The following is a 27,563-nucleotide window of genomic DNA, read 5'->3' on the forward strand; positions in this document are numbered from 1 at the left end:
CCTAAAAGGCCCGTGTTACAGAAATGAGTCTTTTGACAAACAATGAGTAGAACTTCATAATTCCACGTGCTTAAGACAAGTGATTTTCAAAAGACTGAATATATCCTAATACCTAATATGGACTCGAGAGTCGAACTCGACGCCGCTATCGTTGTTATTGCTATTTTTTATAGAAATTATTTACCATTTTAACAAAGAGTAACCAATATATTATATTTCCCTTTCAACTGTCAAAAATAACCTATAAATACATGATCTATTCCAGTGACCTTCAAGTTCTTCAGACGATCAGCAATCAGGTTCATTCTGGCTCTCTGATCACTCATACATATGCATACTGAGAAGGCGTGGGTCGGTCGCCATACTATGTAGTTAGCTCCATTCACACTTCAACCATAATAGTGATGGGAAAGCAACACATATCCCGGACTACTGACTACTGCATACCTTCCTTTAAGGGTAAAAAAAGAATGGTGTGGGATAGTATATGTGATGATATATGACAATCTATGGGACCAACCGTATTTTTGCTTACCAGATGGCGCCAGTGTGAGCCTCTCGTGCTTCGTCCAATACAGATGAACGAAAACGACGAAACGGGAGCACGTACGGCACTCTGATTGGTTGGTTCATTCTCACCGGCCAATCAGAGCGACCGCGGCTTAGTTTCGATTACTTTAAACGAAAGCAAACTCGTACTGAGGGTACTGTTCTAAATGCAAAAACCGTATTTTTGCTCACCAAATGGCGTCAGTTTGAGCTTCTCGTTCTTCGTCCAATAAGGAATTAGCTAATGTCGCACCATTTGACGTTCAATATTTAACAGCTGCTGTGATTGGACAATAAAAATCTTTCTACATTTATTGAGCAATAACCATGATAGTCCCTATTAGGTTAGTGTTGTTTTTTGTGAATTCACTTTGACAGTCCTTGATAATCCACTGTTGGACTATTGACCAACGTTGTAAAAGGGGTTTGTTGTCATCTCCATGATAGTAAGCGAGTTGGTTGAGATCACAGTTTAAAGGGTTTAATTCGGTTTCGCGGTTTCTATAAAAAGAGACACCAACAGGCAGTTTAAAAGTAAAAAAATGGCAACGTGGAAAAATAATAAGTATTTTTTGGAAATATTTTTTTTAATGGAGTATGGAATTTAATGGAGCTAATGATCATTTTGTCTAGAACAATTTTTGGTAATTTCCAACCATGTTATCTGGTTCCTTAACGATATTTTTGTGACCCCCGAAGGTTACTAAATTACACGTCATTTTATTAAGTTGAAGTGGTATTTAGATACCTCTTTTAGCCTGAGGAAATCCAGTAGAACCATCTTAGAGGTTCCTTCATTTAATCCCTTAGACGAAGATAGATAGGTGCTGTGTCGATTTAAGAAAACACTTTTATATCTCAAAAAAGAAATCTCTACTGAGATTATGGACGTAGTTTAAAAAAATGGATAATAATTTTATGGAATGGACTTTATTCACCTAAAATTAGGGCATATAATTCAGTATTTAAGTTAGACAAATAGCACAGTTGTATAAACTCGAGACGTGTTCCAGGGTAACCTCAAACATGTTTATTTATGAAACCAAGCCCAGTTCGGTTAGAGACGGCACGGTCAAGCATAAATAAGCCTTAGTTTGGATTAAGTTGTCTTACCAACAAGGAGTGACGTGATTTTAGCATCGTATACACCTATTTCCTTATTTATGTTCCGTGTTCTAAGTAAAAACATTGCATAGAACACAATTTCCTTAGTTTAAGCTTCGTCTGAGGACAAAATTGTCTTCGTAAATAACAGCACTGCAGTGAAGACATAGACGGAATATTTTAAACGCTGTTCTAGTGCTGTGCAAATTTGCCTATTCCCGGGGCGCCCCGTTTTGTGTAATTTAAGCGCCTTCAAGACGTAAAGTCCCTTTGCTTGTGGGGTTTTACAAACACGTAGCTCTACGTATGTAAATACCTCGTACTTTGAGTGACTTGGCTTGTGGTCCGCGAACTTTATTTTTAACGTATAGTCAAAGACAAAATTATTTATTTCGAATAGTAGTTTCAATAGTAGTGTCAAAGCAATTATTACAATATAAAAAAAAAAACAAAACGTGTGTCTGTCGGCCAGTCTTCTAGTGAAGCTCGTTTCAAAGTATATATTCCTATGGAGAAGAACGAGCAAGAAACTCCACAGGTTACACTTTTTCAATCAGATTCACAATACAATTCTTGGTTACACTGTTTTATTGGATATATTTGGGATAATAAAGGATATTTTTGAAATAAACTTAAATATAAATTTAGTTATCAACTGAATTATTTTATTATGCATTCAACCAGCGTTATTACATCACCAAATAAGCCTAAAAGTAAAGGTTCATCTAATTTTATTATGATGTCAAAAAACCCGGGAATTACACAGTAAAAGTGCTCACACATCACTATTATCGACGTTCCAGAGCAGCACAGATATGCATCAAGATTACACAGATAAGATATACGTAGTCCACGCGAACAAAATGTATATGCAAATATATTCACTTGTTATTTATAATCTGATGACGCAAAACAAATATGGAGCTCGCAAATACATAATGTTGTTTTATCGGATGTGTGCGACCTTCGAATTGTGTCCTACATTCTTAAAAGCACATCCACGCGTGGGAATACACGAGCTCATGTAATAGGGGGTGAGCCTATTGCCATATATTGGGCAAAATCCCAGACTCCGTGCTACTACTGAGAAATTTTTCGAAAATCCTAAAAAAGCCCAGTAATACTTTGCCCGGTGGTATACTTTGTGCCTTGTGCCTTAAGGCTTAAGTCATCCTGTCTCCTGCATTAAATTCACCGAGGGAAGTGGAAACTATCGTTTTTTTTTCTTCTCCTCTAATAACATCTTCTGATTTGTTTCGTTGCGGGATCCAAGACAGTCATTCATTTCCCTGGGACGCGCCGGACTTCAGTGTTCCGGTGTTTTCATGTTTGTATCTACTGTAGATCCTGGCTTACAGGAGTTGCAGCGGTATGGGAGGTTGTGGCGGCCTTGTCCCATTAAAAAAAAAAAATACTTTGCCCGACCCCGGAATCGAACCCGAGGCCCCTTTTCCGGAAATCGCATTTGCGACCACTCGACAAACGAGACAGACAGTATTAATTATTATTAATATCAACTAACTGTTATTCAAACAATAAAAATGATTAAAATACTTAAATAATTTATCGTAAGGTAGAAATTAATTACCAACGAATATTATGAGTGATGACACTAAAGGCTGTATGTCATAATACCTTGCGCCATAATCGTATCCATTAATCTTTATGAATGTGACAGAAACGTCAAGCTAGTCTATGAGCTTTCATCAAAATGGCGCCTTCGTTTTCTATTCTATTTTCAAACTGTATCTTGTCTATGTTATCTACAATTTCAATTTATATTTTTTTTTTTATGGAATAAGCCGAAACCAGATCAGACGGATCACCGTATGATAAGCAATCGCCGTTGCCTATGGACACTTGAAACACCAGAGGTGTTACAAGCGCGTTGCTGGCCTTTTGGGGGTTAGGAATTTAAGGGTTGTTGGGGAATTGGGGATTGGGAAGATTTGAAAGGGGGGTAATATTTAGATAGTCATAATGTTTATGTTCATTTTTCTAAACTGTTTACAATTTGAGACAGCATATTCTAGGAAATACATTGTAAGGCCCGAAAATTGCCGAAAATGGTTTACCTTTTGTGTGGTTTTCGTTTACTAAATATCGGGTATACCTTCGTGTAAAATAAAATTATATGAACCTTAATTAGTTTTGCTTCATTTAATTTAATTAATTTGGCCACCTCGTTGCCTAAGGGATGGAGTAATTTGTAAAGTAGGTACTTCTTACTTCGATTAAGTTTTTATTTTAATAAGAGTTCATATATTATGGTTGATTATTATAAAGGATTTCGTTTCTTTATTTGCTTTGTTTATAATTTACTTACATAACATTTTTTATCTATGAACTATCTGGATTTTCTTGATTTTTTTCCTTGCGATAACAAGAAGAAGAAATTAGAGAGGAAATTCAATCAACGGGTACTTAAAGTGTAGTTTAATGATTTTTTATTAATCCTCTGATTTTTTTCAGTACCGTACTTTACTAAATTTTTATTTATCGAACAATAGAAAACAATTTCGAGAACAAGTTCTTCAAACTTCCATCTTTATTTATGAGCTGTCAAGTTTCTGTTAAAGTTGTGCTTCTAGGCCAGTGCAGATAGGTTTTGAAATAAAAGAAATTTATAGTAGAATGAAACCTATTGGAAATGGAAGAAAATATGCTAAAACCCGAAAAAAAAAAATTCCACTCCAACCGAGTTCGGGAAGTGGGGGGGAGGGAGGTTTTAAGAGTAAAAATCGGTTTATCGCAATTTTCGGCGAAACTACAAGTCCTATGAAAAAAAGTTAAATGGCAAAGTTGTAGGTAATAAAAAGATCTACAACTTTTGTATTTACACTTTTTTATATCACCCCAAAATTTTGTGGAAAATTAAAAATACTACGATTTCGGTTTTTTATTCCTATCTTTGACAAAAATATTTTTTTAACGAAATTTTGTGAAAACATGTCTTTATATGTACCAAACACACTGTAATTTTTTGGAATTAAAAACAATATTATTTTACTAGATATTGATTAAATACCGAAAAATTATCCTAATTTTCAAACGAAAATTCACGCGTCAAAATATCAGTTTTTTTACAAAATTCGGTGAGCCTTTTATTCGTTGAAATCTCTACTTTTCGATAGTGTAAAAAATAACCGTTACTATGAAAAATGTTTTGAAAAAACAAGTGATAGTGAACGGTGGCTGAAAATCGTCGCGCGATTCCCGACGCCCGGAGTGTCTCCGGAGGAGCGAGCGAGACTGGGATGACGTCTCCTCCTTCTGCGAAGCAGTCATGCTAGCAAAGAAGGAGGCGGGACACGTGAAAGAACGAACCTCCTCACCCCCCAGCCTTCGTGGCAGACACTCGCGTCGGGGATCGCGCAAAGAACTCTGGCCTCCGTAAGTACGGGTCTGTAGACGGCGAGCAAGGGTAGCTTGCCGCCCGAACAGAACTAGACCCGTGCATGCGGCGCGTCGCGTTCCGCGCGCGCCTCAAAGAGCCATCAGACCACCTCAGATGGTGTCTGGTATGGCTGATGCCTGATCCGGATCTGCGGTCTACCTAGCGGGTTTACCGGGGTTCCGGCTCGAAAAGCAGGACTAGGAACAGGGTGGTTTTTAGTCAGTAAGAGTCTGACACTCCCTCTCGCCTCACCTAAGGCGAGAGAGGTCATTGGATTGGATTGAATGATTTTGCCACCTTAAAAAATAAAAAAGGTTTATAAATTATCTTCAAATAGCAACAAATAAGTATCTACGTATTTAATTAAAACAAAATTCTACAACTTTCTTATAACATTGTAGATGTCTTATCACATATAAACATTATTAACTTATTTGATTGTTAATCATAGTAGAATGTTTTATTTTATATTTTTTTTTAAATTGTCAATGTACCATTAAATCTTACGCTACATGAGTTAATTGTAATAAATAGCTCAAAATTGTGCATAATGATGAAAAAAATTTTTTTCGATTCGAGTTTTTTTAGTTTATTGCGTTTTTTGAGAACATTTTCCATGGTAACGTAATTTTTTTTAAATTATCGAAAAGTAGAGATTTCAACGAACAAACAGCCCACAGAATTTTATAAAAAAGCTGATATTTTGACGCGTGAATTTTCGATTGAAAATTAGGCAAATTTTTCGGTATTTATTTAATATCTGGAGAAAAAATATTTGTTTCTATTCCAAAAAAATTACAGTGTGTTTGGTACATATAAAGGCACGTTTTCACAAAATTTCGTACAATAAAAAATATTTTTGTCAAAGATAAGAATAAAAAACCAAAATCGTAGTTTTTTGAATTTTACACAAAATTTTGAGGTAATATAAAAAAAGTGTAAATACAAAAGTTGTACATCTTTTTATTACCTACAACTTTGCCATTTAACTTTTTTTCATAGGACTTGTAGTTTCGCCGAAAATTGCGATAAACCGATTTTTACTCTTAAAACCTCCCTCCCCCCCACTTCCCGAACTCGGATGGAGTGGAATTTTTATTTTTTTCTTGTTTTAGCATATTTTCTTCCATTTCCAATAGGTTTCATTCTACTATAAATTTCTTTTACTTTTTACCTTTATTAGAGGTATCTGCACTGGCCTATTACGTCGTCAAACGGAAACTCTTCAACGAATCGGGTTTAGACTGAAATGATTTATTAATAGCTTTTAAATTATGCAATATAGAGTAGAGTGTAGATTAAATTTTTAATCAAATTGATTAACTATGTAAGCTTTTTTATACCATGTGAGACAAACTAAATTAACTAATTTATTTACGTACATTAAAGGAGAAAAGCTATACTACTTTTGAGTCACAGAGGGACTCTTCATCATGAGCAGCGTGCGCGGACTTTATGCAAACTTATTTAATTTGAGTTAAAACTATAAAGCGTGTAGCTTTCTGAATATCTAAGTAAGTAATCTAATAATAAGACCAAACCTACATTAACACAGGACAGAAAAGTGGCAATATGTCACCGACAATAATACGCGAAGCCACTTCAAGTAATTAACTCAGAACTTTCTAGAAGTATCTCAGAAACTATTCGCTGCTGTCACTTAGAAACTAAAGTTAGTCCACGAAAACAAATTCCGAAGAGTGCGTCGCTCTTTAGGTGACTAGCATAGTCAGTCCAAACTTTGTTATCAGTGTGATCGAATAGACAATTATTTTATATGGATACTAATTGTAATTTCTAATATGACAGATATAAGTATAGATAACTGTTTAAATATCAAAATGTTGAATTTAATACCATAATTTTATTTTACTTTGATTGCCTCGTTGGCGTCGTCTCGGGTTCGATTCCCGGGTCCAGAAAAGTATTACTAGGCATTTTCGGTTGTTCGAAAAATTTTCAGTGGTAGCACGGAGTCCGAATAATATATTAAGATCTCGATGTATACCATATACTCAGAAAAAAAATTACTATTCTATTCTGTTCTATCGTCCCCACTCCCATTTGTGATCATAGAGTAGGGAAATAGGCAGAGTGCTGACTGGCAGCTTTCCATTGTCGAACGTATAATGGCTGTTATTTTTTCAGTCTGTGGTGTAAGGGTTCGCGCCATTTTCATTTTAGAATATGATGGATGGATATTTTTATTGTCTGATGATAGGTATTGTGTTTGCGTAATGTATGATTTTGTAGCACACTATGATATGAGAGACAAGTTTTGTTGAGTTTAGTGGCGGAATTTGTCCATTTTTACAAAAGAAGTATACAAAATGTTTTAGTATGAATAAAAATGAAAACAGACGACCTAATAAAGGTTGTAGCGAGCAGCAAGGTCGTTTTCAACTTTTAACAGACCGGTGTGTACGTCTTCAGGGAAGGCTTATATTATGCATGATTGTGGACGTCTTGTGAATAATAAATTTATATTATCATTCATCAATATTAACCAAAATATTGGTTTACGGTATAAGCCAGTAAACAGGCAGACAGATCACCTGATGGTAAGCAATCACCGCCGCCCATGAACAACTGAAACACCAGATGCGTTACAAATGCATTGTCGGCCTTTTGGGGTTAGGAATTTATTTTGGGTTTTTGGGGATGAGGGGTAATTGGGCCCCGGGCTCACTTATTTTGTTTCACGTTGGTTTTCTGTGAGGCCGTGGTATCACTCCGGTCGAGCCGGCCCATTCGTGCCAAAGCATAGTTCTCCCACACTTTAAAATACGTCAATGTAGACGAACCCTTAAATACCTACAGTCACCCATAAATCGGGAAACGGTGACCAAAATAATATTGGCACAGTTACTATGATATATTTACGATCACAGTGTTTGTCTGTTTATCCAATAAAACGCGGTACGCAGCGATCACGCTGCGGGCCGTCGTAAAGAAACATTATCGGCGTGCAATAAACTTTTATACATCACTTCTAGGTAACTTGTTTTAGAATTTATTTTTATATGTGGTCGTCGAATACTAAAAACTATTGTAAAGTATTTTTATGGAGATGTATTAATTAATTGTTATTTAATTAGCTCTGTATAAATAGGTGTCGTATAAAGTAAATAGGTAATTGTGATTATTACATTTATAGGTACATACGTATAAATTACAGTCTACATAGACTGCAATGGTATAAATGACTAATTTTTATTTTAATGTCCGTCTTGTAGATAATTTTTATACATTACACACGTATTTTTTATTTTCTTATATAAACAAATACTTTTTAAGATATTATATTGATTTAAAAAATCGCTTGACATCAATTCTATGTACGTTTAATACGTAGAAATGACGTATTTGCTCCCACTCCTAAACTTTGATATGTTTTATCTAAGTATTGTTATCTTATAAGACAAAATAAAAAAATACGTGTCTAACATTTTTTTCATTACCCAAATAGGTTTTTAATTTCCACACCCTGTCATCATCCCTATTTCATGAAGAAGAATTCTATGTCAATAAGTTGAAACTATTTATATTACTTACTCACAATTAACTAGACTAGGTTAACAAGACCAGAATTAATAAATAATACATAGTAATAATAAAGCCATTAATCATAGTGATATAATTACATATATCAAGTAGCAACAGGCGGTCAATTAATTGTTAATTGACAATTAAAACGCGTGACGTCATCAAGTTGGACATAGTTTTGGTATTGTTGTAATAAGCATTGTGTGGTTACAATTTTGGTGTAGTAAGTATTTTGTATATAGTTGGGTAACATTGTTAATTTCTTTTCGTATCGTATCGTCACGGCTTTTATCCCCGATGAGATAGTCAGAGGTGCATTTTATAACAGGTAATAGCACTATACAATGTACACCCATTTTTCAGCAATTGTGTTATAATTTTTAAAAAGTCCAGTAATACTTTGTTCTACTCGACTAACGAGGCAGACTAATTAATAAGTTAATTTGTTATATTTTCAACAAAGTAGAGTGTGAACTACCGAATCTCACACAAACTCATAAACATTCATAAAATTACTAAGATTATAATACCAAGCCTAGGTATAATTTATTGTATACCTACATATTATGTACACAAATACATATTACGTATAATAAAGTGTTATCTACATTATGTGAGAGGAAACGTGACCTGAAGTAATAATGTAACAAAGGTCAATAGCCTTTTAAGTACAAGTATATAGAAATGTAAACAAGATATGCTCAGGAGTTGATGACGAACGCATCATTCTATAGGTCAGATGGGGTTCAGTAGGGCTGCACGATCCGGAGCTGCGGACAACATAACAGGGGCCTTAGTCTGCTATTACAATTGGAAGGAGCTATACAACCTACATATGTAGCTCCATCCCTCTTGCACTGCTCAATGATCGACCATTCTGACACAATTGTAATAGCAGACTAAGGCCCCAGGTTACCGGGGCTCCGGCTTAAAGCAAGAGAAGGAACGGGGTGGTTTTTAGTCGGTAAGAGTGACACTCCCTCTCGCCTCGCTCAAGGCAGGAGAATTCATTGGATGATTTTCTTCCCTGAAATAAAAGCGTTCTATACGTACATATTGGTACAGGTAAATTCCAGTTGATCGATAATTTAGAAGTAATTTCCTCTATTCATTATTGTGTAGAATCTAAAGTTCGATCATTAGGTTGGTCAAAGTACGTACTATTGAGTATTTTTGGTTTTCAGAATACCTCTTATTAACAAGAAGTCTGGATTTTTTTTTTATAAAGGATGTGAGTCTATTGCCATATACTGGGCACAATTTCAGACTCTGTCCTATACTACTGAGAGATATTCGAAAACAGAAAAAACCCGGTAATACTTTGCCCGACCGGGGAATCGAACAACAAGACCCCATGGCCGGCAGTCGCACTTGTAGAGTATGAATAACTAAATTGGGAAAATATGAATAATACGGAAAAATTCAAATAAGTTGTGGCAAAAATCCAAATATTTGTAGACACAATCGCAAAGGAAAACATTGACAAATCAACACCAAAGTATTTGACTTTGAATTCCTCACTTATTGTTGATGACAACATCCCATAAATTCTCTTGTCCGATCCTAAATCAACCAAAACGGTCCTGCACACAAGGCCGCCCTCTATTCGGCTGACATTCTCAATTCGGCAAGGGAACAAATATTTGCGGAGCCTAGTTTGTGCCCGACCTGCATGTTCCTGCATGAAAATGGTGTTTGTGCTTGTTGTGCCGGCTCGATACATTACCATATGACAGAGTGCCCCTTCGCATCATTTGGTTGCCTAGGATAGGGTTAGGAGTCAGTATTTGTATATTCAGATAGATCTGTTTGTTTAAAGCTATATGTATACAGCTAGAGAGACAGGCCTTGTTAGATATAGCCACCTATATGCAACTAGGGACAGGCTTTGTTATTTATAATTTGGCTAGCATGGGTTTTGCCAACCAAAAGATAATTATAACATATATTATACTAGCTTCTGCCAGCGGCTTCGCCCGTGTTTCCGTGGGACAAAAAGTAACCTATCACCCAAGTCATACCCTGTCTACATACAAAATTTCATCAAAATCCATTCAGTAGTTTCAGCGTGATTGACGGACAAACATCCAAAGAAATAAACTTTTACGTTTATAATATTAGTATGATTAGGTGTAGAACATTAACTTTTTCTCTCCAGTTACATAAATTACAAGATATTAAACAAACTTAGGTATCTGTCTTAGTTCTTACTATTGAACTATTACGTACTTCGCTTTACCTTGTTCAAACAAAAGTTTAAAACAATAATTAACATTAACAGCTCCTATTTACCGATCGATTACAATACTAAATGTAACTAGCATTTGGGGAGTACCCTTAACTGGGTAATGCAATCATTTACAAGCATAGTGGGGTAATAAAAAAAGCTATTATGGCAATAAAATTGATCAGTAGGTAAACACATTACGGCGTTTCAGAGATAAATGTCGACCATTTATTTGTACGTGCGTTGTCCAAATAGTAATTAGTGCAAGTCTTTTTGTCCGTCTCGCCGCCATATTGGATTCCTCGCGCACCTTGAATGATGGGGCAAAAGTCAATTTGATCGAACGATGTTATTACGGACAAGTAAATAGTACGAGTAGGTGGAAATTGATTTATATTGTATGAGTAGGTACTAGCGATGTCGCCGGCTTCTATAGAATGGATAGACACGATAACAAACAGAATAAATATTATTAGAATGAAATATTATTACGCTGTTGCATAGTTTTGGTCATCATAGGATTTTCATTTTAGGAAACAGAGAATAGTTTCCAAAGAAAAGGAGGACCCTCGAAGTGATCGTGTCTGGTGACCCGAAAGCCCGCTTTCTTCCCAACCCTTATTCGTTAGAATTTTCTATACATGTGCTTTAGTCGCATGTAAAGTTCAAATGTGCGTGTACGCACACACACATTAGAACACGGACTTATGACGTCATCCGTTGATTTGCTCGTCGATCTTATATGTGCGACTTCTGTCCCCTGTCACTTGTCATGTGTCTGCACAACATACCTACATTGCATTGTTTTGTCAAATCTAATAATACGAGTATGTTAGTATTTTACATGAAGTATCCTTATACACCATCTAGGATACCCACTAGCTAGGGGCTTACCATCGCGAATTGCAGAAAAGTTCTTTTATAAATTCAAGATATTTGAACTAATTTGACAAAGAAGCACTTATTCAAAGACATCTAGACTAAGTAAATGTATTAAGACTACCTGGTCTTTTATCTTATCCTCACCAAGTGTCACCATAAACAATTTCAACCCTTATCATTTAACCAATAAAGTCGAGAATCCTTCAAACATCATTTTGGGGTAAGTTGTTGTGCCGATGCTTTTTATCAACAGGAGTATGCACTTACCTTGTTTCCGATTGTCTGGAGATGGCATGATGGGCGGCAGCGCCCCCTCACTTCAGATCTGGGAGAGAAAGAAAGAAAATGTTTTATTGATAGCATAACGCAGCACCTTTTAGTTTTGTTTGTTAACGGAACAACGAGGAAAGCGGGATGAATGTAGAAATATGTGTAAGAATGTCAGCAGTAAGTAACTGCCACCATTTAAAGTGGGAGTACAGTAGCTCTTTCACTATATTTTGCGAAATTCAGAATCAGATAGGCCAGAAAATAATTGAATGTTTTGTTCTCATTTTAAAATAGAGCACATTGAATTTACAGTACCTATTATTTTTGTTGGATATGTTATTATAAGGTCCATCTAAATAAAGGATGAGTCATGAGTCCAATATCTTACTCTCTAGACACATTCAGAACACATTGCAATTACAACTTGCTAAATCTAAAAATCCCAATTACACTTTACTCAACTTACAAAACAAACCCTACAACAGTCGCACTTGGGACCATTTGACCAATGAGGCATTCAGGCTATGTTACATTACTATCATCCGCTTCATTTAACCATTCGCGTCACTGGCCTGTAGCTAAATAACTGAGTCTATGCGGCCGCGGCCAGTGTGAGGCTGGCGTGTGACGTCACAATGTATTAAACAATGGACATGTCCGTCTGTCCGTCCGTCCGTATGTCAGCGCCGTGTGGAAATTTAATTCAATCGGTTTTTGACGCCTACTACCTATAGCTAACTATTTATAATACTATATTATGAAATATTAAGTTTATTTTATGTCGGCAACTTAAGTAATTTAATACTTTATTTGGTTTTTCTGTACTCTTTACCTATGCGTCTGTATTTATGCGTCTCACGAACTAATTCCATATTTAATTTAAAATTCCGTATTACGTGCTTTTACTGAGCGACATATCTTTGATAATCGTTGATCTTAATGGTGCTTTGTCCAACACGCAAAAGTAATTCAAGAAATTGAGGAAAATAAATAAAACTATATCATACTGCATAAACACAATGTCATAAAGATCTAACTTGCATACAAACTTCTTAAATACACAACCAACCATCACAATGATAATCAACAACGCACTCGTAACCCCCCTAGTGTTGCGGGTGTCCATGGGTGGCGCTGATCGCTTACCATCAGGTGATCCGTCTGCTCGTTTGCCCAAAAAAATACCAAAAATAGACTTTCCCAATAATATTCGAAACTTATCAAAGCGTAATTCTCAAACAAACAAACAAGCGAAGTAATTACCATAATATTTTAATTCCCATAGTCTTAGCGAAGTTTGAACAAGGACTAAAAGTTTTGAGCCTCTAACTAGTTTAAAATGATCGCGTACAATCGGAACAGATTTAACTTGTTACAGAGTTGCGAACTCACACTGAGGGAGTGAGATAGTGTGAGTTCGAGACACGTTACTTTAGTGTTTACGAACTTCAAAGTTCGTGAGTTCGTGGGTACAAACTATTTAAGTTGGAGCGATGCGAGCGATTATTGCTTAGTGTAGGGTCGTTAGGACCGCAGTGTAGCGGCTGCGGGTTGAATAGTTGTGTCAAGTGGGTAATGGGTTAATACTTGAAAAAGTTTTTCAAGTGTGGATAAATAGGATAGGATAACATTAGCGTTTCATTTGCGTATTTATCATGGCTTAGTATGAGTTTGTTTTACGGTTAAAGTGATCGAAACGAGAACGTGTTTGGTACAGATAGACTGCGTTCGGCACTTCAATTGGCCGGCTCCAATGTAACCACCAATCATCTCGGTATACGTAAAACAAACTCATACTGAATTTTTTTCAAAACCTGAAATAAAAAGGTAACTTTTTGAGTCTCGTGCAGATAAGATGTTTAAAAAAAGGCAAACAACAGTCACTGTTTACTTCTCACTTTCTTTTGCGGGGAAAATCATTTATTGACATCTCCCGCTTTGAGTGAGGCAAGAGGGAGTATCAGGCTCTTACTGACTAAAAACCACCCCGTTCCTACTTCTGTTTCGAGCCGGAGCCCCGGTAACCCAAATGCAAGCTGCGGACTACCTAGCTAGTCCGCAGCTTGCATTTGTATAATACTTAATCCTGATCAAACCTCCTCCTCCTATAACAGAACACTTAATCTTACAACATTAGGCAATCATCTACTATTAGTTTAGCAACATAGTTGAAACTGAAACAATAGCTACTAGAGGAGTACACATAGTTAGTCTAATACTAGAAGTTTTGAACTACAAGTTACAGTAACCGTGGTTAATTAAAATACAGTTTGTAACGAGACTAGTTAACATTGTGCATTGTTGTGTCGTGTGCAGATTGTGTACATTTTGTCGTGTTATATTATTTTAATTAAGTGTGGGAGAGCCATGCTTCGGTACGAATCGGCCTCGACTGGAGTAATACCATGGCCTCACAGAAAACCGACGTGAAACAACGCTTGCGTTGTGTGAGGTTACCGGAGACCTAATTACCCCTCTCCACAATCCTTTCAAACCCCCGATTCCCCAACAACTCTTAAATTCCTAACCCTTAAAAGGTTGACAACGCACTTGTACTTTCACAATTACAATATTAGCGTGATTTTAATAGTACATTTTAAAATTAATAGTAAATTTTCATCAGATTGTTACAAACTTAAAACTAGTATTACAATAAGTTCTCAACTTTAAGCCGAAGCTTCGCAATGAAGTTTTAAAAGCAAAGTTTCTTTCGCATTGTCGTTGTAAATCTTGCTCGAGTGGACTAATTTACTGCATAGACCCTTTTAGCGTCATAACTGTAATTATTACTGGCGCCACTACTCGACCACTCTCCCAGGAGATGCATTCATCTTGCTGTTAAACCTACTACGACAGTTTTAGTTTTTAAGTTTTAATAGAGTAGAGCCTTTACACCACCGGACTGCTACGATCAGCCTATGGCGACAGACTACCGGGGTTCTGGCTCCAAAAAGGAGTAGGAATGGGGTGGTTTTAGTTAACAAGAGTTTGACACTCTCTTCCGCCTCACCCAAGGAGGGAGAACTCATTGGATGATTTTCATTGTGTTTATTATTTGTTACCGTCTCGTTGAGCTAGTGCTATCAATGATGAGCTGTTTTAGTTTAATTTCGGGGTCGAATAAAGTATTAAAGTGGTTAAAAGTACCACCAACATTTCCCACTATATATGTGTACATTTGAAAAAAAATAGAAAGAAAAAAATATTTAAATGTGCGAATGTAAGTTTGTTTGTTAGATACGTTTTCTACTCAGCCAGTATTCCGAAAATTGCATTAGGTATACATAGTTAATATGTACGAATAATAACATAGGTTAACTTTTCAATGCGCGCAAAGCCACATGTAAAAGCTATTTACCTATTTCAGACGTGAAGTAAAGTGCAAGTATCGTTTACAACGATCGTACTCCAATTACTCGCAATTAAAACGTATCGCCCCTTGTCTAGACAACCCTTCTATGTACTCTTTTATTTATTTATCATTTTAAGTGTGAACTTTTGAATGGTTTTACCACTAGTGTAATAGTTAGATATTTTTCAATAAATTAAGTGATAATTATCACTTAAAAATGTACAGCAAACAATTTAGATACAATAAACTTGAAACTGGTGATTAAATTAATCTGAACCAAGTATATAAGTGAACGCCAGTTTTGAAATTAAAGGGTTATTGATATCTTGTTTACATATAAGAACTATCGTGAAAAATCACGCTTTACCTACTTTAACTAGTAGAGCTTTTCTCTGTACGTGATTAAACCGTGATTTTTAGTTATTTTAATTTATATCTGACGAAAATGTACCGGTTTGTTGTAAATAAAAATTAAATGTTCTCTATTTTCGCCGAACACAGTCTTAGATCCCATTCAACTATTAGAATATTCAAGTAGGTAGGTTACAAAGCTTTTGCTCGTCTGACTTTTGCAGCCACTCGGCTAATGAAACAGAGAAAAGACTTTATATTTGATTTTCAAAATGTGGCAATAACTTCCAGACAAGACCACATTCATATTATTCCACAATCTCTAATTACTCGTCCTTAATTAAATGTCCCGTCTACTTGTCTAGACGAGTAATACGAGTATATATATACGTATATTATATACATACATATGTATAAGGTATTGTATTATAATCCCACACTTGTAAGTCTACTCTCTGCTATACAGTTTCGCTACTTCGAACACAATGTAATAGCTATTTTAATATAATATTTAAACGGTTCATTTTCATATACCAGTCCGTCTAACTACAGTTTCTTTTTAATATTTTTAAGGGGGAAAAATCATCCTATGACTTCTACCGCCTTGGGCGAGGCAAGAGGGAGTGTTAGACTCTTACTGACTAAAAACCACCCGGTTCCTACTTCTGCCCTTTGCGCCGAAGCTCCGGTAAACCCGCTAGGTATTCCGCAGCTCCGAATCAGGCATCAGTCCCACTGCGCCCCATGTGTGGTGGTCTTATGGTTCTTTGAAGAGCGCGCGGAACGCGACACGCCGCACGCACGCGTGTCTAACTACACTTAGGAGCAAAGAAACGGAGCCACTAGCGTCTTTGATAATTTTAAAGAACCCTCTATATAACTATAAAATAATAATTTGCTTTAATAAAATATTCTTAATAAACCGTTACCAAGTAATTAAATACTTGTAACAGAAAATATTTATCAAGAAATGAAAAAGGAAAAACGCTTGTCGTACAAAATGTAACGTCAAGTTATATTGGGTTAAACTGACGTTACAGATACAACCAATTAGGTATTTCACAAAACAAGACAAACACCCAGAATGTAAGTATCTACCGTGATTCGTTTTTCCCCAGTTATTTAATGGGGGGCAAGTACAATGATCCTATTCCGGGCACGAATTTTTGCTACCTATTACTCGTACAGAATATCCTCGTAAGGAAAACTACTGCTATTATTATAAAAAGTATAAAAAAAATACATTTACAAGTACTACCTACACAAAGCAATAATACAATTCGTGATGTTATTGTGTTAAAGTTTAAATATTTTATGTAAATTCAAAAGGCGACCAGAGTATCAATTAACGTATTACCTGTGGTATTGCTTCATGAATGACTTTATTATAATAAATAAATAAATTGTAGGTACCTACGTATTAAAGGAAAACATCACGAGAAAACATAGAATTATAATTTCAAATTGTAAGTTTCATAACTTTGAAATCCCCCAATCCACATTGAGCGAGCATAGCGATTTTCATATTCCTTCATTCTCCGTCATGTGTGTACATACGATTATAAAATCGACTATTGCTCTTTAACGACTTGGAGATTGAAATCTAACCATCTTGATTCATAATCGCTTAGATAAAATTTAAACCAAAAACTCATCGACAAAATTCTATTCCTTTTTTCTTAAAAAAAAACGTTGCCCCACAAATGGAATTTCTCCTGTGTCGTGGGTATGTCTACAAACATATAAGTCCACATACACATGACGGCATGACACCCAATCCCGAAAACAACAATTTGTGGATCCCACAAAGAGTTGCTCCGTGCAGGAATAGATCCCGCTACACGTTGCGCGGCAGCCGGTTGCCCAGCCTCCGCACCAACCGTGCAGTAGTAATGTAAGTTAACTACAAAAATGGAGGCCACCATATTGTTTTTGGATGACATTACAAAATATTTTATTTATGTAAAAAAGTTAACCCAGTTTCATTGACGTTATTGCGTCATTGGCCGCACACTGTAAACAATACGTGACATTCTATACGTCGCACATATTTTAGATACATAATGTTATTATGTAAGACAATGTTTATTCAACAAATAGTATGCACTGCACATTGTTTTATTTATTCAATTTTTGTACTTATGTCTACAATTTTAAGCCGTGAATAAATTTTATCATTATACAATGTGATAGGGGTGAGACTTCTAACCCGTTAAGGCTAAATACTACATCTAATTTTATCGATGAAAGTCGGGGGTCGAAGGGGTCGAATCCCCTCCCCCTAAAAATTATGGCTATTTTAATGTTTTTTTTCCTTTTTTTGATATCATAGGTTGTATGCGTCGTAGAAACAAAAAAATTACGACAAACGGTCGCTAACAACCTTGGCTAACTTACTCATTACTTTTTTTATATGTTTGATAATGTTTTGGTGAGAAAAAAAATCATTTGTGAATTATTTTTACCCAAAAAAAACACTATTTTTCAATACTTTCAATTGCCCCCATATTATTTTTTTTGTCGATAAAATTAGATGTAATACTCAGCCTTAACGGGTTAGAAGTCCCACCCCTATCACATTGTATATAAATGGTGAAAAATGGGTGTACATTGTATAGCGGCATTACGTGCTATAATGTTTACCTCTGCCTACCCCTTCGGGCATAAAAGGCGTGACGTTGCATACATGCGTTCATTTTATGAAGGTTAATATTTTTTTCGAAAATTTCTTAGTAGGTAGGTACAGGTATGGTTTATGGCAATAAGCTGACCTATTATAATGATGGGATACGAGGTTTACCTCCTTTTTCAGCTTCATTACCTGTTTACTTTAAAAATAAAAACAACATTATATTGTTTCTCTTTCTGGAAATCAAGTGACGAATATGAATTGTTCCTCACCACCTGTGTAATAGTAGTACGTGACTTTAGCACATGCTTGCAATATTGTGAAATCTTTATGCAATTTTTTTTGCAGGTAATATAATGAATGTACTGTACCTACATACATCAGTCTGTATCTGACAATGTATGTCTCTGACAATATGGTAGATGACTAATGCTTCATTATAATATCAGTCTTGTAGAGTATTTTAAAATAATAGATAGGTATTTTTTATTTTCTTATGGAAACAAATAGTTTCGAAGATATATCGATATGAAATATCGTGTGCGTGACGTCATGTCTAGGTACATTTTATACGTAGAAATGGCTAAAAGGATCAGGATAAAATTTAGAACAGGAGTATGGTCTTACTTTTTATCCTTTTTTTTTGAAGTGGGAATATCATCTAATGACTTCTCTCGCCTTGGGCGAGGCGAGAGGGAGTGTCAGACTCTTACTGACTTAAAACCACCCCGTTCCTACTCCTGCTTTTCGAACCGGAGCCCCGGTAAACCCGCTAGGTACTCCGCAGCTCCGGATCTACGGGATCACTAGCAGAAACTAATATAATATTCACATAGTAACTGGCGTATGTAATATTATACCTACGCATTATAGCGACGCGCTACCTGGTTCAATATCCAAACTAACTCGCTGAAAACAAACAGATTTTAGTCATAAAAACAAAAAAAAAGTTTATTCATTTCGATGCACTCTTTTGGAAGTGCACGTACAAATATTTCGATGTTGTTCGTTTTTATTTTTATATCTTTTTAAGGCCAGCGTGGCTATATACGAGTAGTACAGTTTTATAAAAATAATTTTATTTGGAACTGGTATATCCTAAAATTGCTTGTCACAACTAAGAGACGTGTACCAGCACTGTGACTAGTGATTGAAGGAAGTTCAGTAGCATATCTAATATTTTGGTGATCTAACTGCAATTCCCAAGCCTCATGGCAAACGTTTGTATTATGTATTATTTCTTTTATTAAGATGTATTTCCGCTAAAACTTGAGTGAGCAACAACATAGCGTGGCCAATAGCGTTAACAAAGACTATGAATAAAGAAACTTTTGTTTACAAAATTTCTTTAATAAATAAATAAATATTAAATTAAAATAATATAAAACGTAATTCCTAAATAGATCTACGTTACATCCCCCCTTGAGGGAGTTAAGGAAACAGTACGGTAAGTAAGTTGTCAGGATTTTTTATCCATGTTTATTCGTATGTAAACTTCATATGTGCGATGTCGGATTTATTACGTCATCCATTGATTTATTCGATAATCCTCTATATGCGACGTCTTTCACTTGTCATTTGTCATGTCATGTGTCGCCATACCTGCTCTTCAAAGAATTCTCAATCTAAAACCTTTCTATAATATCCTGGTCAGTAATATAGCCCTAGCAACACATCTCTCCCTTATTGTATCAAAATTCGTTATAATTTAATCAAAGTCGCTCATGTGTGTGAATTACCTACAAATAGGATTTGTGGTTTATCCCGAAACGGACATCGAGATCTTTCGAATGGACAGAGAAAGCAAATCGGTGAAAATAAGTTTCCATGTGAGCGAACGAAAAGTACTGTAAGGTTGGTGTTTGGGAGAAGCGGAGCGGTGAGCGGGTTTGAAAGAAGTGATGATCTTATGAATAAGTTATATTTTATTTTCGAAGATTCAGGTCTATTTCGGGATGCAATGCGGAGCAAATGAGGAAACGTCTGATTCTTGAGATTGAATAGGTACCTTTAATTCAATTGATCAGGATGAAATTTGGAACAGAGGTAGATTATGGTCTGGAGGTTACTATTATCCCACAGGAACGTGTACGAATAAAGCTCTTACTTTAAACATTTTAGTACCTAACCTGATACATATGTGAGTCGCTACCTCCGCCGCTCAGAACATACCCTTATGGGGACTGAATATATTGTGCCACTTAATATTCGCAGATATTTCTCCACAATAATTTATTGATATTGAAGATATCCTTTGGCTTTTCCAGAAAAATTGGGTATGGCAATCCTATGGCCTCGATTGAGTTGCCATAAAAAATATCGTTGTATTTGATACGTCACAAGTCATATTTGCTGTTTAAGTTGAAAATGTTTTATTCATAAACATCATCTGTCAAGAAACTGTTTATGTGAAGTGACAGTTGACTCGTCAATGTTTGAATTTCGAAAGGATTGTCACTGTCACAATTTGTTTTAAATTACGAATTTAAATCAAATTTAGAAGACAATATTGTTTCTTTTTATTATTAGTTGTCAAATAAAAATTGTTTGCGGCTTTATTACTGGTTTTCAATAAATATTTTAAAGTATGTAACGGCCTACCATTTACACGCAAACTGGTTACATTAACATTCTAAAACTATATAATTCCTTTATAAAAAGCTAATACTCTGCTAAAATGTATAATGTTTACAAAAACTTTAAATATGACTACTAGTATCCGTACCTACGTCTTGTTAATAAAATCATTAAAGTCTTAATTGACTGTTTGGAATTCCGTAACTAAAAACAAAACCTGATATTGAACTTCAAATTCTATAATTATTATAATCAAAGAACCAGTTATAGATCTCCAAACTACAATCATATTCAAACATGTACAAAAACCCCTACTATTTACATTATTCTCTAATTCTAGATGTAATACTCACCGATCGCTTCGAATAACGTAGATATCAAATAACAAACTTGAACCAATAAAGATATACATTAAACACAATATACACAATTAATACAGACGATATACAATACATATATCGTATAACACGATACGCGAGCCCACTTAGGTTCAATTAAATTAATTATAGACAAAAGTCGACATGATAGTTGGTAATTATTAGAGACAATGGTATGGGAGTCGCGATAGGGCGACAATTAGTCGGTGAGTCTGCGGGAGACGGCGACCACCCATTTAGCGATTAGTCGCGCGACGGGAGACTAGACGTCGTGGCTGCTACTTCACTTGTGTAGTAAAGATGTAGAATTGAGGAATTTCTTAGACTATTAAGAACAGTATTTGAGTATTTAGTTATAATAATATTTAGTTATAATCTCTCACATTATCCTCTATTTCATTGTCTGGACTTTAAGAGAGACTATGTGACCTCTGAGTTTCATTCGGCATTTCTTCTTAGAGTATGATAGGATAGGAAATGCCAATATTTGAAATATTGACGTGTAAAAGTGTTATTTTATAACCTACTTACAGAAATAAATATCATTCATCATTTATCATTAATCATCATCATTAATATTAGAAGTGGAAATGAGAAAGTTTAATACAAAATAAGAATGAAGTTTGGTCAATAATTTTAAGTGTGGCAGAGCCATGCTTCTGTCCCAATGGGCCGGCTCGACTGGAGTGATACCACGACTTCACAGAAAACCGACGTAAAACAATGCTTGTGTTGTGTTTCGTTGTTTAGTTATCGGAGGCCCTATTATAACGTTCAAAAATCCCGGTCTATATGACATAAAACGAAAAAAATAACTTTGACTTTGACATACGAGTACTTCAAAACTCAAAGGAACCCTTAACAATACTTGTTCGACTGTCGCACTGGCAACCACTCAGCCAACGACACAGTTTTCAATTTCATTCCTTCATAATCACCTACAAAGTATAATTTTAAGATCTCAATAATTATAATTATTTAAGCATTTTTAAACTAAGATAAACTATAATAATATAAAATTTTATAATTATTAAGACTGAATTTTTATATCTTTAAAATTGCTGTGCCCAAACTAGGTCCATAATTGTTACTTTGACCTTTAAGAACATCTATGTACATACATTGTGGAAAGTAAAAAAATTAATATGAATATGAATAAATATTGTATGAGGAGTATAGTTGGAGTCCGCACCACGCATCCTGCCAGCGTCTTACAGATGTTCAAGGAAATCGCGCCATTTCCCTTTGTTGGCCCAGAAAGAATTGCAGACATAATGGAGATCGGAGCTGTTTTACACCCACATGTATATTTTATGCATAAATGGGGAAACCTCTTATGACGTAATTTAAACCATATATTTGTTATCATGTTGAATGACAATATAAAAAAAAATGAGCGAATTAGGCCTAGTAGTTAGGCTAAAAAGTGCATTATTCTCTTTGAGCTAACTCTCTTTGAACACTCTTGACAAATACAGCATTATAACAGCCGCGCCGCATGTCCGTAACATAAGCACAGACCACCTATAACATTACAGCTCTTCTGTGGTCAAGAAACAAAGCAGATCTCCACAATTTTATACTTGATTAATATCATTACTTATTTTGTTTGAATTTTTTTTTGTTTCGATTTCGTTGAAATATTTAGGTGTATTATGCTTTTGTGGACAAGACGTAATATTTGTAGTTTCATTTAAGTTATATGAGTGATCGCCATACTTTATATATTTGAATTTCATAGTACTGGTAGCTTACATAAAAATATAATTTATTTGAAGTAAATGTTATGCTATATGTCTTACATGTTAATGTTTCTGTCCTTCGTAACAAATTACTAAGAAGTAAGAAAACAAAGTGATAGATACTGATATTCTAGACATTATATAAAGTATGATTTATTTGCTTGTTTGTTTGTTTGTAATTTTTATGTGAATAATTTATGTAGCTATCATAAATTACTCATAGATCGCGCGATTGTCAGTACTTTCCCCATTTGTGATGACCAACGAATTCAAGACACCATACTTAGCAGTCTTGACTTCTGTCGCTTAATTATCAAGGTATTATATTATGTTTAAATATTTAATACTATACACTGTGGAATGTTCAAACAGTATTATCTTTAGACATTCCTTTGTTCTGCGGCAAATAGATATTCGATCAAATTATAATATAATTTAAGGCTTAAGGCTCTGTTTTTAGAGATATTACAATTATTATAATATATGTACATAGGTGAATAAGAAGAATTCAGTTGAGAGAGAGAGAGTAAAATAATAATAATTCGTGAAACAAAGTTTGCGTTGTGTTTCGTTGCATAAGTGAGGATGCCGAAGGCCTAATTATCTTCCCCAACCTCCCAAATTCCCGAATTGAACCCGAGACCCTTACCCGGCAGTCTTACTTGCAACCACTCGGCCAACGAGGCAGTATTAGTATTCAGGCATCTCACGAAAAAAAAACAACATTATTGTCAGAATACCAATGAAAAAAGAGGTCGGTAAAAAAAGTTCCAATTCGTATTTTCTAATATGGCCGCCGAATCTTTTGATGTCCGTTGATTTTGGAACTCGGACGATTCCCATCGGACTTCAACCCTGGGATTAGACGCAATCCTGTATCGGGATTCGGGATTAACAAGATCTTTGATTCGGGCCCAATATTGAACTATCAGTTTGTTTTCCAATTGCGAAAAGCTTTGCCTATTATTGCTTGTAATTGGAATTTGTTGTACATTTTCCTTATCTTTTGATTTTGTGATTTCTATCTAATTCAGGGGTTGTTGGGAAACCCAAAAATATATTGGTCCTTACTTCAAATGATTTAATTGGTCTCTGTCTATTGCTAAGGAAAGACATAAAAGTCTTCAGAAATATAATATCTATAATAAAACAAGTTACAAATAGAAGTATAATGTTTATCGTATCGTATCGTCACGCCTTTTATCCCTGAAGGGGTAGGCAGAGGTGCACAATACGGTATGTAATTGATATATGCACGGAATATAGAAAACTAGATTTATGTATTTATTTATTCATTGCACATTGCAATGCCACTGCTTACCCACTTTTCACCATATATCTTATAAGTCCTATGGTATAGGGGGTGAGCCTATTGCCATATTCTGAGCACATTTCAAGACTCCCTGCTACTACTGAGAAGTTATCGAAAACCCCTTATTTAAACTTTTATTTAATTTATTTATTATAAATTTTAAACAAAAAATTACAGAATAAATATTTACACAATGCTTAATTACTTAACATAACTAATTATCACAAAAACTTGACGGCCCAATCCAATATAAAGTCACAATTTAACCTAAATCACCTAAACAACTTCAACACAATCTTTATACACCCCTAAAGCTTAAACCAACCTCGATCTAACACATCTAGGGCACGTATACAAAGTAATAACTCGATTCGCCGCATCTAAGAGAAATTTTTCACAAGAATTAGTCTCGAGTTCACATTCTCCACTCTTGGGACCGCAAATTCACATATTGTAATCCATTTTGCATCACATTTCCTTTCCTCCGTGCGTTTCTTGAATAAACCAATCTCCTTCGATATTTGCTTTATGTTATAAAGTGGTGTGTGTTTATATAAGCGTAGGGTTCACTGTGTCTTTAGGTTATAGAGGGCGCTTGAGTAGAATTATAGTACAATAATATAGGAAGTTATAGAATGATAATTAAACTTAAAGGTGTTTTTATTGTTTAAGTCGGTAAACGAGCAGACAAGTCATCTTATGTAAGAAATCGCCATCACCACACACTTGAAACACCAGAGACGTTACAAATGCGTTGCCGGCCTTCTGGGGGTTAGGAATTTAAGGGTTGTTGGGGAATTAGGGTAAGGAAGATTCGGAAGGTGTAATAACAAATTTAACCTAACTCACACAACGCCAGCGTTGTTTCACGCCAGTTTTCTGTAAGGCCCGTGGTATCACTCCGGTCGAGCTAGCCCATTCGTGCCGGCTCATAGAAAAAAAAAAAAAACGTGTCTTATATCTTTAATTACCTAACCGACGGACTAAATAGATTTTTAATTTTCATACCCCGTCATGATCCCTATTCTAAATCAAATGACGTACTATACCCAGTGACGTAAAGCAGTAATATCAGCGCAACATTGTTCGTGCTCGCTTTTAGAACTTTTTAAGCCAAATGGCAGTTTCGAAAGATAATTCTGGTCAAATTGCCATCCTTTACAAAGTCAGAACTCACATCTGCGTATAAGACTCGTGTGCCCACACCTTAAATGTGGCTTACGAAAGTTAACGCGCATTACTTTCGCCTTCACACGCTTTTATCGTGTTAAAAGGATGTCACTTAATTTCGTTTGACGCAATTTACATGTACTGTGAGTGTCAAGAGCGTAGGTACAATATATTTTGCGTAACGTTACACCTTTTATACCACGGAGGAGTAAGTACATATACCTTTTTTAATAGTGAAATGATTTACTTGCACATTTATTTACACAAATCACGATTGATTAATAGACTAAGAATATTCTAAGATTATCCTAATAACAAAAATCACGATTTACTCACGTAAATAATTGGAGAAAAGCTCTACTAGTTTCGAGCCATATAGGGACTCTTCATCATGAGCAGCGTGCGCAGACGCGGCGACGTCACTCAGTTTACTGGCTAGACAATGCGGTGGCGCTGGCGGCATTCCGCGCCCATCGCGCCATTATAAAAATATAACCCAAATATTAAGTTGCACAACCCGGGAACCGAATCTAAGAACCTCTTGCTTGGCAGTCATATGTGCGATGACCCGAACAAATTGGCAGTCCATAATTACATTTTTGTATATTTTTACTGAAATAATAGTGCGCAGCAATGATTGAATTTTGTAAGAGTTCATTAATATTCTTTGTTCGAGGTAAATCCTTAGCTTTGTATTATTGTAGTATTACAATATGTGGACAAAAAGTTATATTTTCAGTAACGAATTTAATTTAAAAAAGATTAAAAAGGACAATAGTATTTTACCTGATATTCTATAGAAATAAGAAACCGTATATTTTACGAGAATCAGTATATAGTTACAATAATATTATTATTTTATTATTTTATTTTACACTTTATGTACATTGTACAAAGGAGGACTTAATGCCAATTTGGCATTCTCTACCAGTCAACCTTGGGGTGATGCAGAGAGACAACAGCAGGTGTAACAGCAGGCATATATTGAAATATTAAAAGATAAATAAATTATAATTATATTTATAACGATCATGTTATATATACAATAAATATTACAATATATACATACATACATATATACTTACATACATACATACATACATACATACATACATACATACATACATACATACATACATACATACATACATACATACATACATACATACATACATGTACTATGTGTGTGTTGAGTCTGTCAGCCTCTTCCATATATGCTCACGAAGCCTAAATTTGAAGGACAGTCGACTGGTCGCCGTCCTGACATCCGTAGGCAGCGCATTCCACAGCAAAATGGATTGTATGAAGAAAGAAGAGTGAAGGAAGTCAGTACGATGAGTTGGACATTGTAAAAGAAGATTATTAGAGGAGCGGAGATACTTGCTGTGGTTTGCGCTTATATACTGGAAATAAGAGGATAGATATGTAGGAGAATTAGGGGAGTTTAGTAGGGAGAATAAAGTGGTTAACGCCCGTTGTTCCCTGCGCTGGCGTATGGGCAACCACTTTAATTGCAATCGAAATGCAGAGACATGGTCGTATTTACGCAGATTGAAGACGAATCGAATGCAGTTATTCAGAAGGCGGTCAAGTTTGTTGAGTAGGTCTGCATTCAGGTCGTAAAAACACACATCAGCATAATCAAAAATGGGGAAAACCAAGGACTGGACAAGCATTATCTTGGTGGAGGACGGAAGAAAGTTCCTTAAGCGATACAGAGACCGCAGCGTTCCAGTAACCCGTTGGCATATACTGGTGACGTGAACACGCCAGGTCAAGTTGCTATCAACGTACAAGCCAAGGTTCTTCACATCACTGCTGAACGGAATGATCGCACCGTTGAACAGAACCGGCGGTATAGCTGCAACGTCAACCCTGCTCAGGGTATGAGAGCCTCCCACCACGATTGCCTGACATAATATTACATATTTAAGTAAGTATAATTTTTCTCTCCCTCTCTTTCTCTACGTATAGAATATGTATTCAGATTTATATATTTACATATGTTGGTATAGAATATACGTGGACTATACAATGTATAAAATGTATTTTATATGCAATCTTTTTATGTTTCAACT

General features: G+C 35.4%; 1 protein-coding gene across 3 annotated transcripts in view; it reads right to left on the reverse strand.

Annotated features, from left to right (window-relative positions):
• Positions 1–27,563, reverse strand: part of LOC118262938 (adenylyl cyclase 78C) — a 139,142-nt gene that overhangs the window by 46,734 nt on the left and 64,845 nt on the right. For all 3 annotated transcript variants that reach the window (XM_050697594.1, XM_050697595.1, XM_035574635.2), the window contains exon 2: positions 11,973–12,030. In XM_050697594.1, the coding sequence (XP_050553551.1) occupies positions 11,973–12,000 (28 nt within the window). In that variant the 5' untranslated portion in view covers positions 12,001–12,030. The remainder of the gene's footprint in view (positions 1–11,972; positions 12,031–27,563) is intronic.

Source organism: Spodoptera frugiperda, chromosome 12, assembly GCF_023101765.2.
Source record: "Spodoptera frugiperda isolate SF20-4 chromosome 12, AGI-APGP_CSIRO_Sfru_2.0, whole genome shotgun sequence".
NCBI classification, from domain to species: domain Eukaryota; kingdom Metazoa; phylum Arthropoda; class Insecta; order Lepidoptera; family Noctuidae; genus Spodoptera; species Spodoptera frugiperda.